The 13,588-nt window shown below is 54.2% G+C and overlaps 2 protein-coding genes across 3 annotated transcripts; one reads left to right on the top strand and one right to left on the bottom strand.

The window, feature by feature from the left end:
• Window positions 1-264: 264 nt before the first annotated feature.
• LOC116968991 (zinc finger protein 239-like) lies at window positions 265-1,351 on the bottom strand. The gene is made up of 2 exons (XM_033015969.1): window positions 793-1,351; window positions 265-624 (listed from the first exon to the last, which is right to left on the bottom strand). The coding sequence occupies exons 1-2, from the start codon at window positions 1,232-1,234 to the stop codon at window positions 380-382; spliced, it is 687 nt and encodes a 228-aa protein (XP_032871860.1). The 5' UTR covers window positions 1,235-1,351; the 3' UTR covers window positions 265-379.
• A 2,032-nt stretch (window positions 1,352-3,383) lies between these two features.
• On the top strand, window positions 3,384-11,957 carry LOC116968985 (zinc finger protein 239-like). Of its 2 annotated transcripts, none has more exons than XM_033015967.1 (3): window positions 3,384-3,532; window positions 10,982-11,038; window positions 11,083-11,957. In XM_033015967.1, the coding sequence occupies exon 3, from the start codon at window positions 11,126-11,128 to the stop codon at window positions 11,873-11,875; it is 750 nt and encodes a 249-aa protein (XP_032871858.1). In that variant the 5' UTR covers window positions 3,384-3,532; window positions 10,982-11,038; window positions 11,083-11,125; the 3' UTR covers window positions 11,876-11,957. The 2 variants fall into 2 exon arrangements, with proteins under 2 accessions (XP_032871858.1, XP_032871857.1); XM_033015966.1 differs by having other exon boundaries at window positions 10,982-11,029; window positions 11,068-11,957.
• The last annotated feature ends 1,631 nt before the right edge of the window (window positions 11,958-13,588 follow it).

The following is a 13,588-nucleotide window of genomic DNA, read 5'->3' on the forward strand; positions in this document are numbered from 1 at the left end:
TAACAAGGAACAAGGAAATGCAGATGCTGGTTTACAAAAAATGACACAAAATGCTGGAGTAACAGGCAGCACCTCTGGAGAGGAATGGGAGATGGAAGAAATGACCCGAAACGTTACTCATTCCTTCCAGCATTTTGTGTCATCCTAAACAGCATGGCTGGAGGAGTGGCCAAAGACCTTGCCAGAGTGGGCAGGTGAAGGGGCGCGCTGGCCGGTGTGGACTCGCCGGTGCTCCAGCAGGTGGTCAAGGCGGGTGAAGCCCTTACCATAGGACAGGCAGGGGAAGGGACGCTCACCGCTGTGGGTACGGCAGTGCTGCCACAGGCTGGACATGCGGGTGAAACCTTTGCCACACTCAGTGCACACAAAGGGTCTCTCTCTAGTGTGTATCCACGGGTGCTGCCGCAGCCCCCATGCACTCTTGAGATGCTTGCCGCAGTGGGAGCAGTCGCTCGCCGGCGTGGGCCCGCCGGTGCTGCCGCAACCCCCGCGAGCTGTCAAACGCCTCACCGCAGTACGGGCAGTCGTAGGACTGGCCACTGGTGTGCACACTCTGGTGAGACAGGGCATGGGAGGCCATGGCAAAGCGCTCTCCACACACCGGGTTGGGGACAGGACGGTCGCTGGCATGCACCTGCTGATGGGACAGCAGCGTGGTGGAGCAGATGAAGCCCTTACCGCACTGGGCACATGTGTAGGGACGCTCGCCGGTGTGGGTGCGCTGGTGGGACAGCAGCGTGGTGGAGCAGGTGAAGCCCTTGCCGCACTGGGCACATGTGTAGGGACGCTCGCCGGTGTGGGTGCGCTGGTGGGACAGCAGGTTGCTGGACTGGGTGAAGCCCTTGCCACACTGTGCGCAGGTGTAGGGGCGCTCGCCCGTGTGGGTGTGCTGGTGCGCCAGCAGGATGCTGGACTGGGCGAAGCCCTTGCCGCACTGGACGCAAGTGTACGGGCGCTCCCCGGTGTGGGTGCGCTGGTGATCCAGCAGGTTGCTGGACTGGGTGAAGTCCTTGCCGCAGTAGCTGCAGGTGTAGGGCCGCTCCCCGGTGTGCAGGCGTCTGTGCACCTTCAGGTCCGTCGATGATTTGAAACCTTTGCCGCAGTCGGAGCAGGTGAAGGGACGCTCACTGCTGTGCACCCGCCGGTGCACCCGCAGCCCAGACGACCGGGCAAAGCTCTTGCCGCAGGTGGAGCAGCCATAGGACTTCTCAGCCTTGTGCACCCGTCGGTGCATCTTCAGGACCTGTGCAGTCTTGAAGCTCTTGCCGCAGTCGGAGCAGGTGAAGGGCCTCTCGCCTGAGTGCACGCTGTTGTGCTGCTGCAGGTTGGCATAGCTGATGAAGTTCTTGCCGCACTCCGAGCAGTTGAAGGGCCGGTCTCCCGTGTGCACCCTCCGGTGGGTCTCCAGCCGGCTCGGGCTCGGGCAGGCCTTGCCACACACGTCACACTCATAACGCTTCTCCTTTTTGTGCCCCATCATGTGGTCCTCCAACGAAGCTCAGCCCGCACACCGAGCAGATGGGGGGGCTCACTGGCACCCTGGCTGCACTCAATGGCCACTCACATCCCCGTCTCTCCGTCCATAGCAACGGCTCCTAAACCCTGCAGGAGGGGAACAGAGGGGCAACAAGCTGGCAAACAGGACATTACTAGCACATATTGGGTGCGTTTATGGCGGAGGAAACCGTTATATAATTCTGCGTGGCACAGTGGCGCAGTGGTACAGCTGCTGCCTCACCGCCAGAGACCCAGGTTCGATTCTGATTATGGGTGCTGTCTGGGCGGAGTACTGAAGGGGAGACAGTTAAGGGGAGACAGTGAGTTGGTGCATAATGGGGAGACAGTGAGTTGGTGCATGGGGGGGAGGGGGAGAGTTGGTGCATGAGGGGGAAACAGTGAGGGGTGGAGACAGTGAGGTGGTGCATGAGGGGGAGACAGTGAGGGAGAGAGACGGATGGGGGAGATAGTGAGTTGGTGCATGAGGGGGAGAGACAGTGAGGGGGGGAGACAGTGAGGGGGAGAGACGGATGGGGGCGACAGTGAGGGGGAGAGACGGATGGGGGAGATAGAGAGTTGGTGCATGAGGGGGGGAGACAGTGAGGGGGGAGACAGTGAGGGAGAGACGGATGGGGGGAGAGTTGGTGCATGAGGGGGGGAGACAGTGAGGGGGGGAGTTGGTACATGAGGGGGAGAAAGGGACGAATGGGGAGAGTTGGTGCATGAGGGGGAGACAGTGAGGAGAGTTGGTGCATGGGGGGGGGGGGGGGAGACAGTGAGGAGGAGAGTTGGTGCATGGGGGGGGAGACAGTGAGGAGGAGAGTTGGTGCATGGGGGGGGGGGAGACAGTGAGGAGGGGAGTTGGTGCATGGGGGGGAGACAGTGAGGAGGAGAGTTGGTGCATGGGGGGGGAGACAGTGAGGAGGACAGTTGGTGCATGGGGGGGGGAGACAGTGAGGAGGAGAGTTGGTGCATGGGGGGGAGACAGTGAGGAGGAGAGTTGGTGCATGGGGGGGGAGACAGTGAGGAGGAGAGTTGGTGCATGGGAGGGGGGGAGACAGTGAGGAGGAGAGTTGGTGCATGGGGGGGAGACAGTGAGGAGGAGAGTTGGTGCATGGGGGGGGAGACAGTGAGTAGGAGAGTTGGTGCATGGGGGGGGGAGACAGTGAGGATAGTTGGTTCATGGGGGGGGAGACAGTGAGGAGGAGAGGTGGTGCATGGGGGGGGGAGACAGTGAGGAGAGTTGGTGCATGGGGGGGGAGACAGTGAGGAGGAGAGTTGGTGCATGGGGGGGGGGAGACAGTGAGGAGGAGAGTTGGTGCATGGGGGGGGGGGGAGACAGTGAGGAGGAGAGTTGGTGCATGGGGGGGGGAGACAGTGAGGAGGAGAGTTGGTGCATGGGGGGGGGGAGACAGTGAGGAGGAGAGTTGGTGCATGGGGGGGAGTGAGGAGGAGAGTTGGTGCATGGGGGGGGGGAGACAGTGAGGAGGAGAGTTGGTGCATGGGAGGGGGGGGGAGAGTGAGGAGGAGAGTTGGTGCATGGGGTGGGAGACAGTGAGGAGGAGAGTTGGTGCATGGGGGGGGGGGAGACATTGAGGAGAGTTGGTTCATGGGGGGGGGAGACAGTGAGGAGGAGAGTTGGTGCATGGGGGGGGGGAGACAGTGAGGAGGAGAGTTGGTGCATGGGGGGGGAGACAGTGAGGAGGAGAGTTGGTGCATGAGGGGGGGAGACAGTGAGGAGGAGAGTTGGTGCATGGGGGGGGGGGGAGATCTATGGTTCCTTGTTCTCACCGATTGTCTATTGTCTTCTTCATCCAATGGGGGAAGGAGGCGGGATCCAATCACGGAGCTGATTGATTGACGTCTGTTGTGTCCAATCAGGAGCGACCGGAAGTGCCCGGATTTGGGAGACGGCCGGAAGTGGAGGGAGGGGCTAAGAGCGGAGGAAGAACAATGGCGACTGCGGCACATCGGAGTAGTTGACGGAGCGTCTCCGTTCGCAGGCGGCGCGGTAACCCGGTGGCCCCTCCACACGGTAAGTGTAGAGCGAGAGGGTGAACAAAGGAGTCGCCGCCCCCCCTCCTCCTCCTCCTCTTTCTCCGACTTCGTCAAACCGCCATCGCCCTTGCCGCCGCCATCTTGGTTATTACGGGCCTGCGTCGTGCCGTCGTCCTCCGCCCATTGGTTGTCGGGACGTCACCGCCCGCTCCGGTTGTCCGCCGCCGCGCAGCTCCCGCCGGGAGGTGTAGGCCACGAATGCGTGGCCACTCGACGCGGTGACGTCACGCGACGGGATTCGGCCTCACATTGGCTCTCCTTCTCGCAGTGCCCCCTAGGAATTGTAGTCATTCCGTGGTGTGTTTTATATGGTCAGAGAAATTCCTCAAGGATGTCCTTCCTCAAATATGGAGACCAAAACTGCACACAAGTTCAAGTGAGTTTATTGTAATGTGTCCCTGATAGGACAATGAAATTCTTGCTTTGCTTCAGCACACAGAACATAGTAGGCATTTACTACAATACAGATCAGTGTGGCCATATAGGCAAGGCAAGTTTATTTGTATAGCACCTTTCAACAACAAGGTAATTCAAAGTGCTTTACATAAAACATTATAAGCATTGGAAAGAAACACATATGAAATGACATTTAGAAGTAAAACGATTATTAGATTATTCAGATAAAATAATTACAAAATTAAAAGCAATCAAATAAAATATTTAAAATTGAATAAAACCAGGAATAGAAGTTACAGTGCAATATAGGTAATTAATAAATTGTATTGTTTACTGAAAGGCAGCGGCAAACAGAAAAGTCTTCAGTCTAGATTTAAAAGAGCTGAGAGTTGCAGCAGACCTGCAGTTTTCTGGGAGTTTGTTCCAGATATGTGGTGCATAAAAACTAAATGCTGCCTCTCCATGTTTAGTTCTGACTCTGGGGACACAGAGCAGACCTGTCCCAGACGATCTGAGAGGTCTGGGTGGTTCGTAGCTAAGCAGAAGATCAGAAATATTTTTTGGCCCTAAACCATTCAGTGCTTTGTAAACCAACAGTAGTATTTTGAATTCAATTCTTTGACAGACAGGAAGCCAGTGTAAAGACCTCAGAACTGGAGTAATGTGATCTACTTTTTTGGTCTAAGTGAGGACTCGAGCAGCAGCATTCTGAATTAACTGCAGCTGTCTGATCGACTTTTTAGGGAGACCTGTAAAGACACTGTTACAGTAGTCGAGCCTGCTGAAGATAAATGCATGGACAAGTTTTTCCAAATCCTGCTGAGACATATTATACCATAATATAAATATGTACACACATGAATAAATAAACTGATCAAGTGCAAATAACATATAATGGGTTATTAATAATCAGAGTTTTGTCTGAACCAGGTTTAATAGCCTGATGGCTGTAGGGAAGTAGCTATTCCTGAACCTGGTTGTTGCAGTCTTCAGGCTCCTGTACCTTCTACCTGAAGGTAGCAGGGAGATGAGTGTGTGGCCAGGATGGTGTGGGTCTTTGATGATACTGCCAGCCTTTTTGAGGCAGCGACTGCGATAAATCCCCTCGATGGAAGGGAGGTCAGAGCCGATGATGGACTGGGCAATGTTTACTACTTTTTGTAGTCTTTTCCTTTCCAGGGCGCTCAGGTTTCCGAACCAAGCCACGATGCAACCGGTCAGCATGCTCTCTACTGTAGAAGTTAGAGAGAGTCCTCCTTGACAAACCGGCTCTCCGCAGTCTTCTCAGGAAGTAGAGGCGCTGATGAGCTTTCTTGATAATTGCATTAGTGTTCTCGGACCAGGAAAGATCTTCAGAAATGTGCACGCCCATGAATTTGAAGCTCTTGACCCTTTTAACCATCGACCCGTTGATATAAACGGGGCTGTGGTTCCCCATCCTACTCCTTCCAAAGTCGAAAATCAGTTCCTTGGTTTTGCTGGTGTTGAGGACCAGGTTATTGTGCTGGCATGATATGGACTGTTGCTCGATCTTCTATACTATGACTCATCCCCATCAGTGATACGTCCCACAACAGTGGTGTCGTCAGCGAACTTGATGATGGAGTTCGCACTGTGACAAGGCAGCTTCCGGCATATACTGTTAATACATGAAACATGTACTTTCTTACCCGTTAAAAATCACTGAAAACGTCGCCCATGCATAAAGAAAACGCTTAGAGAGAGAGAGAGAGAGAGAGGGAGAGAGAGAGAGAGAGGGCGAGAGAGAGAGAGGGAGGGTAGGGAGGGAGGGAGAGAGGGAGGGAGGGAGGGAGGGAGGGAGGGAGAGAGGGAGAGAGACGGAGAGAGGGGGAGAGAGGGGGAAGGGAGATAGGAAGAGATAGATAGAGGAGAGAAAGAGAGAGAGAGAGAGAGAGAGAGAGAGAGAGAGAGAGAAAAAAAAAAAAGAAAGAAAGAGGGGAGGCAGGGGGGAGGGAGAGAGGGAAAAAGAGGTAGGGGCAGAAGGATGGAGGGAGGGAGTTACTCAACCACTTTGTACCTGTCTACGTTCTCCAGAGATGCTGACTGACCCGCTGAGTTACTCTAGCATTTTGTCTCTATCTTCAGTTTTAAACCGACCATCATAACAAGAGGATTTCAGTATAGGAGTAGAGAGGTTCTTCTGCAGTTATAGAGGGCTCTGGTAAGACCACATGTGGAGTATTGCGTACAGTTTTGGTCTCCTAATTTGAGGAAGGACAACCTTGTGATTGAGGCAGTGCAGCGTAGGTTCACGAGATTGATCCCTGGGATGGCGGGACTGTCATATGAGGAAAGATTGAAAAGACGAGGCCGCGCGGTGCAGTGTCTCTGGTCCTCCGACTGTAGGGCCCTCTGGCGGTGGGAGGCCGCGGTACAGCGCCCCTTGTAGGCTGAAGGCCGCAATGCAGCGCCTGTGGCCCTCCATGTGCAGCACCCTCTGACAGCGGGAGGCCGCGGCGCAGTCTTTGTTCCTCTGTGCAGCGCCCCCTGGTGCCTGCAGGCCGCGGTGCAGAGCCTCTGGTCAGCTGGCCGCATCGCCCCCTGGCGGTGGGGGGGTTCAGTTTAGTTTATTGTCACGCGTACCGACGTGCGGTGAAAAGTTTTTTGTTGCTTGCTAACCAGTCAGCGGAAAGACAACACGTGATTACAATCACTATCTCCATTGCAGGTGATAGACTTCTGACCGACATCCACTATAAACCTACTGACTCCCATGGCTATCTGGACTACACTTCTTCCCACCCTGCTTCCTGTAAGGACTCCATCCCCTACTCCCAATTCCTCCGTCTACGCCGCATTTGCTCCCAGGATGAGGCGTTCCACACCAGGGCATCTGAAATGTCCTCATTCTTCAGGGAACGGGGGTTCCCGTCCTCCACCATAGATGAGGCTCGCACCAGGGTCTCTTCCATACCCCGCAACACTGCTCTCCCCATACCCCCACTCGCAACAAGGGGAGAGTACCCCTAGTCCTCACCTTTCACCCCACCAGCCGTCACATACAACAAGTAATCTTCCGTCAGTTTCGCCACCTCCAACGTGACCCCACCTCCATAACTCCTGTCAATTCTTCCCTTCCCACCCGTACCACCCCTCCCCGGGCACTTTCCCTTGCAACCGCAAGAAATGCAACACTTGTCCCTTTACCTCACCCCTCGACTCCATTCAAGGACCCAAGCAGTCGTTCCAGGTGCGACAGAGGTTTACCTGCATCTCCTCCAACCTCATCTATTGCATTCGCTGCTCTAGATGTCAGCAGATCTATATCGGTGAGACCAAGCGGAGGATGGGCGATCGTTTCGCTGAACACCTCCGCTCGGTCCGCAATAACCAACCTGACCTCCCGGTGGCTCAGCACTTCAACTCCCCCTCACACTCCGTATCCGACCTCTCTGTCCTGGGTCTCCTCCATGGCCAGAGCGAGCAACACCGGAAATTGGAGGAACAGCACCTCATATTCCACTTGGGGAGTCTGCATCCTGGGGGCATGAACATTGAATTCTCCCAATTTTGTTAGTCCTTGCTGTCTCCTCCCCTTCCTCAGCCCTCCTGCTGTCTCCTCCCATCCCCCAGCCTTCGGGCTCCTCCTCCTTTTTCCTTTCTTCACCCCCGTCCCCCCACCCCCGATCAGTCTGAAGAAGGGGTTCGGCCCGAAACGTTGCCTTTTTCCTTCGCTCCATAGATGCTGCTGCACCCACTGAGTTTCTCCTGGTTTTTTGTGTACGTGATTACAATCGATCTTTCAGCAGTTTGCGGATATGGGATAAAGGGAATAACGTTGAGTGCAAGACTTGTGTGACTCCAGCTCGGAGACAAGGTTTCTCCCTGGGTGGCAGTGTGAACTGTGAAGAGGATGTTAGGAGGTTGCAGGGTGACCTGGACAGGTTGAGTGAGTGTGCAGATGCGTGGCAGATGCAGTATAATATAGATAAATGTGAGGTTATCCACTTTGGCAGCAAAAACAAGGGGGCAGATTATTATCTCAATGGGGTTAGGTTAGGTAAGGGTACAGCGAGACCTAGGTGGCCTTGTACCGGTCACTGAGAGTTAGCGTGCAGGTACAGCAGGCAGTGAAGAAAGCTAATACATCTAGAGTATTGTGTACAGTTTTAGTCTCCTAATTTGAGGATGGACCTCCTTGTGATTGAGGCGGTGCAGCGTAGGTTAACGAGATTGATCCTTGGGATGGCGGGACTGTCATATGAGGAAAGATTGAAAAGACTAGGCTTGAATTCACTGGAGTTTAGAAGGATCTTATAGAAACATATACAATTATAAAAGGACTGGACAAGCTAGATGAAGAAAAATGTTCCCAAAATTGGGCGAGTCCAGAACCAGGGGCCTTAGAATAAAGGGGAGGCCATTTAGACTGAGTTGAGAAAAAACTTTTTCACCCAGAGAGTTGTGAATTTGTGGAATTCCCTGCCACAGAGGGCAGAGGAAGCCAAGTCACTGGATGGATTTAAGAGAGAGTTAGATAGAGCTCTCGGGGCTAGTGGAGTGAAGGGATATGGGGAGAAGGCAGGCACTGGTTATTGATTGGGGACGATCAGCCATGATCACAATGAATGGCGTTGCTGGCTCGAAGGGCCGAATGGCCTCCTCCTGCACCTATTTTCTATGTTTCTATAAGGTCCTAAGTAAAGGGAACAGAATTATGCCATTCGGCCCATCAAGTCTGTTCCGCCATTCAGAGAGTTGTGAATCTGTGGAATTCTCTACCTCAGAAGGCAGTGGATGCCAGTAAGTGAGTTTGGTACTCTGAAAATCGCAAGGAATCATTGATTTGTCAAAGGTCATTTGCTATAAAGAAAAAGCAAACAAAGTGCTGGCTGTATAATCTGTGTTTAAATTCTTATCTTTATTCATAATTTATGCGGGGTGCAACAGCGCGAGAGGGGGGGCAGATGCGAGTGGGTGATGGGCAGAGGCATTCTCTGCAGCTGCGCTGCTGTGCGCACACAGACCCTCACCTCATCCACAGCCAGGATCGAACCCGGGTCCCCGGCGCCGCAAGCGCTGCCGAACTGTTACTGGACAGTCCCCGTCCCCCCGAGTGACTCCTCACCCCTCCTCGCTGGCTGCAAGTCCAGAGCCGGTGCCCCACCAGTCCAGGGCTGCCGACCAACCCGGCGGGACAGGCAGAGCCGAGCTGGAGCCCGTGCCTCCTTCCTGCGCCGGCTGCAAGCCCGGGGCCGCCTCCGACAGAGGGGACGGGGACGGCCCAGCAGCAACTCAACAGCGCCCGCAGTGCCAGAGACCCGGCCCCGACCACGGGCGAGATGCAGACCTGCACCCACACATCAGCACAGTCGCCGAGAATCTTTATAGCGAGTGACCTATGACAATAACAAAATGTGAATATGTGACATTCATAGCAAAAGGATTTGAGTATAGGAGCAGGGAGGTTCTACTGCAGTTGTACAGGGCCTTGGTGAGACCACACCTGGAGTATTGCGTACAGTTTTGGGCTCCTAATCTGAGGAAGGACATTCTTGCCATAGAGGGAGTACAGAGAAGGTTCACCAGTCTGATTCCTGGGATGTCAGGACATATGAAGAAAGACTGGATAGACTCGCCTTGTACTTTCCTCAATTTAGAAGATTGAGGAGGGATCTTATAAAAACTTACAAAATTCTTAAAGGGTTGGACAGGCTAGATGCAGGAAGATTGTCCCCGATGTTGGGGAAGTCCACAACAAGGGGTCACAGTTTAAGGATAAAGGGGAAATATTTTAGGACTGAGATGAGAAAAACATTTTTTACACAGAGAGTGGTGAATCTCTGGAATTCTTTGCCACAGAATGTAATTGAGGCCAGTTTATTGGCTAAATTTAAGAGGGTGTTAGATGTGGCTAAAGGGATCAGGGGGTATGGAGAGAAAGCAGGTACAGGATACTGAGTTGGATGATCAGCCATGATCATAATGAATGGCGGTGCAGGCTCGAAGGGGCGAATGGCCTACTCCTGCACCTATTTTCTATGTTTCTTTGACCTGGACATGTGCAGTCAGAATACCGAACACGCTTATTCCGTCTGAAGAAGGGTTTTGGCCCGAAACGTCGCCTATTTCCTTCGCTCCATAGATGCTGCTGCACCCGCTGAGTTTCTCCAGCAATTTTGTGTACCTTCGATATTCCAGCATCTGCAGTTCCCTTTTGAACACGCTTATTCACTGGATGTTTTGAAGACTAGATTTTCAAGTAATATTTAGCTCTAAGGCTAACGGAATCAAGGGATATGGGGAAAAAGCAGGAACGGGGTAATTAGACACTGGATGATCAGCCACGATCATATTGAACGGCGGTGCTGGCTCAAAGAGCTGAAAGGCCTACTCCTGCACCTATTGCCTGTTACCTTCTCCCAATGAACAATGATCGCTTCTACATTTTCCTTGAACTCCATTCCATTTGTCCTGTTTCACTCCTTATACTTCCTTATCTCTGAACCTCCCATCAGACTGAAGAAGGGTCTCGATCCGAAATGTCACAAATTCCCCCTCTCCACAGAAGCTGCCCGACCCGCTGAGTGACTCCAGCACTGTCACCTTCTTGCCTGGATGCACGCCGCCCCCACGTGGCAGGGTGCGTGGCCGGCAGTCCTCCTCGGATTGGCAGTGATGTCAGCGCGCTGATCGTGCAGTCCCCCTTCTCCCACTTGCTTCCTTCACCCCCTCCCTTCTCCCCCACCCCTCCTCTCACCCCCTCATTCAACTCCCTCATCCCCCCGCTCTCCCCTCATAAACCCTCTCCCTTCTCCCCCTCCCCTCACTTCCGCCGTCCTCATCCACCTTCCCCACTTCCCCCCTTGCCTTCTCACCAACTCCCTCTCCTTCCCCCCACCTCCTATCTCCCCATTCACCTCCTCCATCTCCCCCCATCCTCCACCTTCCCCCCTATCCCCTCCCCATCTCCCCACCCCCCTTCCTCCCCTTCAAGCACCAGTAATGTTCACGCGTCAGTGATGTCCTGTTGGTCAGCTTGTTGACCCTCTGTGTTCCTCTCCTGCAGGGTTTAGGAGCTGTTGCTGTGGACGGAGAGACGGGGACGTGAGCGGCCATTGAGGGTGGCCAGGGTGCCGTAACCCCCCCCCCTACATCTGCTCAGTGTGCGGGCTGAGCTTCGAGCAGCTGAGCTTCGGTGGAGGACCGCATAATGGGGCGCAACAAGGAGAAGCGTTATGAGTGTGACGTGTGTGGCAAGGCCTGGCAGTGCCCGAGCTGGCTGGAGGCCCACCGGCGGTTGCACACGGGAGAACGCCCCTTTGACTGCTCCGACTGCGGCAAGAGCTTCAATCATATGTCGGCGCTGCAGGTGCACCGGCGCCTGCACACGAGTGAGAAGCCCTATGACTGCTCCACCTGCGGCAAGAGCTTTACCCAGTTGTCGGGGCTGCAGGGGCACTGGCGGGTGCACAGCGGTGAGCGGCCCTACACCTGCAGCGACTGCGGCAAAGGCTTCAAGTCGTCGTCGCACCTGAAGGTGCACAGGCGCCTGCACACCGGGGAGCGGCCCTACACCTGCAGCGACTGCGGCAAGGGCTTCTCCCGCTCGAGCCACCTGCTGGTGCACCAGCGCACCCACACCGGCGAGCAGCCTTACACCTGCGCACAGTGTGGCAAGGGCTTTACCCAGTCCTACAACCTGCTGGTGCACCAGCGCACCCACACCGGCGAGCGCCCCTACACCTGCACCCAGTGCGGCAAGGGCTTCACCCAGTTCAGCAACCTGCTGTCCCACCAGCGGGTGCACGCCAGCGACCGTCCCAGCCCCAGCCCTGTGTGTGGAGAGCGCTTTGCCATGGCCTCCCATGACCTATCTCACCAGCGCGAGCGGCTGGTCCCACTGCGGCAAACATTTCAAGAGTGCACGGGGGCTGCGGGAGCACCAGCGGATACACACTAGAGAAAGACCCTTTGAGTGCGCTGAGTGTGGCAAGGGTTTCACCCACATGTCCAGCCTGTGGCAGCAATGGCGTACCCACAGCGGTGAGCGCACCTTTTTCTGCCCGTCCTGTGGTAAGGGCTTCACCTGCCTTGACCACCTGTTGGAGCACCGGCGACTCCACACCGGCCAGCGCCCCTTCACCTGCCCACTCTGTGGCAAGGCCTTTGCCCGCTCCAGCCAGCTGGCACACCGCAACGAGGATAGGCGCTGTTTAGGTAGACACTAAATGCTGGAAGGAATGGGTAACGTTCTGGTCGAGACCCTCTTGTGTCTCGACCCAATACATCACCCATTCCTTCTCTCCAGAAATGCTGCCTGTCCGGGTGAATTACTCCAGCATTTTATGTCCTTTTTTGAAAACCAGCATCTGCAGTTCCTTTTTTTAAATCATTCTGGTTAACCATCTCTGCACCTTCCCCAAAGCCTCCATATCAGTCCTGTAATGGAGTGACCAGAACTGTATGCCATACTCCAAATGCTACCTGACGTATGTCCCTTAAAGTTGCACATATACTTTCTTCTCTCCATATCTCACATCCTTTTATCTCCTTATTTTCTCTCGCCTGTCACTTTCTCCACTCATCTGCCAATCACCCCCTCATCTTTTAACATCGTGTCAGTCTGAAGAAGGGTCCCGACCCGAAATGTAACCTATCCATGTTCCCTACAGATGCTGCCTGACCCACTGAGTTACTCCAGCACACTGTGAAACGTCACCTATCCATGTTCTCCACAGATGCTGCCTGACCTGCTGAGTTACTCCAGCACTCTGTGAAACGTCACCTGTCCATGTTCTCCACAGATGCTGCCTGATCCACTGAGTTACTCCAGCACACTGAAACGTCACCTATCCATGTTCTCCACAGATGCTGTCTGACCCGCTGAGTTAGTGCAGCACTTTGTGTTAGAGTCATACATACAAGATGGATACAGGCCCTTCGGCGCAACTGGCCCACACCTGACAACATGTCCCAGCTAAACTAGTCCCACCTGCCTGTATTTGGTTCCTATCCCTCCAATATACCTGTCTAACTGTTTCTTAATCGTTGGGATAGTCCCAGACTAAACCACCTCCTCTGGCAGCTTGTTCCATACACTCACCACCCTCTGTGGAAAAAACATTCCCCTCAGATTCCTATTAAATCTTTTCCCCTTCACCTTGAGCCCATGTCCTCTGGTCCTTGATTCCCGCACTCTGGGCAACAGATTATGTACATCTAACTAAATTGTGTTCTATGCAAGATTCCAGCATCTGCAGTTTCTTGTGTCTCCCTCACCTATATCCACCTATCACTTCTGAAGAAGGGTCTCAACCTGAAATGTCACCCATTCCTTCTGTCTGGAGATGCTGCCTGTCCCGCTGATATACTAGTCTGTCCCGCCCCTATCTCTTTTTTCCAGCTTTCTCCCCCGACTCCATCAGTCCAAAGAAGGGTCCTGACCCGACACGTCGCCTGTCCATTCCCCTCCAAAATGCCGGTAGATCTCAGCAGGTCAGCCATCCGTGGTGGGAAACGGATGGAGAAGTGTTCCTAATATAAGCCCTCCTTGGCCCTGTCGAGGAGCAGACCATCAACAGTACCAGCATCTTTTCATCCATACTGTACCCAAGTGAAAATGCTAAAGTGAGCCAAGCTGCACACAGTACCAGCTGGCTGCCACTTGCCCAAA

The sequence above is a fragment of the Amblyraja radiata genome, chromosome 49 (genome assembly GCF_010909765.2).
Source record: "Amblyraja radiata isolate CabotCenter1 chromosome 49, sAmbRad1.1.pri, whole genome shotgun sequence".
Classification (NCBI taxonomy): domain Eukaryota; kingdom Metazoa; phylum Chordata; class Chondrichthyes; order Rajiformes; family Rajidae; genus Amblyraja; species Amblyraja radiata.

Excerpts from the sequence above, each read along its gene's own strand:
- LOC116968991 (XM_033015969.1), bottom strand. The coding sequence starts at position 1,234 with ATGCACCGACGGGTGCACAAGGCTGAGAAGTCCTATGGCTGCTCCACC. Across the intron at positions 625-792 it reads CCACCAGCGCACCCACACCG|GCGACCGTCCTGTCCCCAAC; the intron begins GCGAGCGTCCCT and ends AGGTGCATGCCA.
- LOC116968985 (XM_033015967.1), top strand. The coding sequence starts at position 11,126 with ATGGGGCGCAACAAGGAGAAGCGTTATGAGTGTGACGTGTGTGGCAAG.